Below are 1,383 nucleotides of genomic sequence, written 5' to 3'. Positions count from 1 at the left end.
ATCATGCATAAAGACTTATATCAGCTTAACACAAACTATTCAATTTTTTTACTACAAAATAACATAAAACTTTAACATTTTTAATATTGATTTATAATTTATTTATAAGCAGTTGATGAAAGCTTCTAAAATGAGAAAAATTGCCTTCCTAGCTGCTTTGCATCTTATTAGCAAATCTATTGAGTTTTTTTAACTTTGTTTTGTTTTGTTTAATGAGTTCATAAATTATTTGATAAAAATAAAAAATCTCTAAGTATTTAATAACCCCAGTGGAGTGAAAAAAGGAAAAAAATTTACTAAAGTTAAACAAAATTAAATTAAATAAATCAAACATAAAAAAAATTTCTTAAAGAGGTTAACAACCCCAGCAGAAGTAAAAAATAAAGGGAGATGAGATAAATCTAAGGAGACGGGCTGAATCTCAGCAGATCGTAGGAAATTCTACTCTCATGCTTACAATACCCGTTCCATGTTAAGTCGTCTACAAAAGATTTACGTAGATGATAATTTGGAATTACGATTAGCAGTTAAGGTCAAGCTTTTTCGCTCTTCCCCGCTCTACCTTTCGAACTTAATTTTTATTTTTTTTCGTTTATCATCACACTTAGACATTGCTTTCCAGCATGGATTCTGACTTAGAGGCCTTCAGTCATAATCCAACAGATGGTAGCTTCACGGCATTGTCTTTTCAGACAACCGTATTTACCAATTATCTGATTTAAGTGTTCCTCTCGTACTAACTTAAATTACTGTCGCAACATCGTTTCATCAGTAGGGTAAAACTAACCTGTCTCACGACGGTCTAAACCCAGCTCACGTTCCCTATTAGCGGGTGAACAATCCGACACGTTGTGAATTCTGCTTCACAATGATAGGAAGAGCCGACATCGAAGGATCAAAAAGCAACGTCGATATGAACTCTTGGCTGCCACAAGCCAGTTATCCCTGTGGTAACTTTTCTGACACCTCTAGCTTAAAACTTGTAAAGTTAAAGGATCGATAGGCCACGCTTTCGCGGTTTGTATTCCTACTGAAAATCAAAATCAATGTAGCTTTTACCCTTTTGTTCTACGTGAGATTTCCGTTCTCACTGAGCTACACTTAGGACGCCTGCGTTATGGTTTAACAGGCATTCCGCCCCAGACAAACTCCCCCCCTAACCATGTCTTTCGCAAAAATCAGTCAATAAATGACCTTAACTTTAGAACTGGTTTGCACCAGTCTTTTCTTCACGAAATAAGCAAAATGACTACGTGGGTAGTGGTTTTACAGGATCGATTGCTCTCCCACCTAGGCTATACCCCACGTGCCATTTCACAAAGTTAGACTAGAGTCAAGCTCAACAGGGTCTTCTTTCCCCGCTGATTATTCTAAGCCCGTTCC

The 1,383-nt window shown here is 36.7% G+C and overlaps 2 protein-coding genes across 2 annotated transcripts; both read right to left on the bottom strand. All coding sequences in view use genetic code 6, as the record gives it.

The window, feature by feature from the left end:
* Position 1: 1 nt before the first annotated feature.
* Positions 2-334, bottom strand: TTHERM_002141639 (transmembrane protein, putative; the record flags this gene model as incomplete). The annotated part of the gene is made up of 1 exon (XM_012795222.1): positions 2-334. One exon carries the CDS (start codon positions 332-334, stop codon positions 2-4), a length of 333 nt encoding a protein of 110 aa, XP_012650676.1.
* Positions 335-813: 479 nt separating this feature from the next.
* TTHERM_02141639 (hypothetical protein) lies at positions 814-1,164 on the bottom strand (the record flags this gene model as incomplete). Its single annotated transcript, XM_001471443.2, has 1 exon — positions 814-1,164. One exon carries the CDS (start codon positions 1,162-1,164, stop codon positions 814-816), a length of 351 nt encoding a protein of 116 aa, XP_001471493.1.
* Between the last annotated feature and the right edge of the window lie 219 nt (positions 1,165-1,383).

This window comes from Tetrahymena thermophila, assembly GCF_000189635.1.
Source record: "Tetrahymena thermophila SB210 genomic scaffold scf_8254915, whole genome shotgun sequence".
NCBI classification, from domain to species: Eukaryota; Ciliophora; class Oligohymenophorea; order Hymenostomatida; family Tetrahymenidae; genus Tetrahymena; species Tetrahymena thermophila.
Note: the sequence above shows the minus strand (reverse complement) of the source record. Positions and strands in the feature narration are given on the sequence as shown.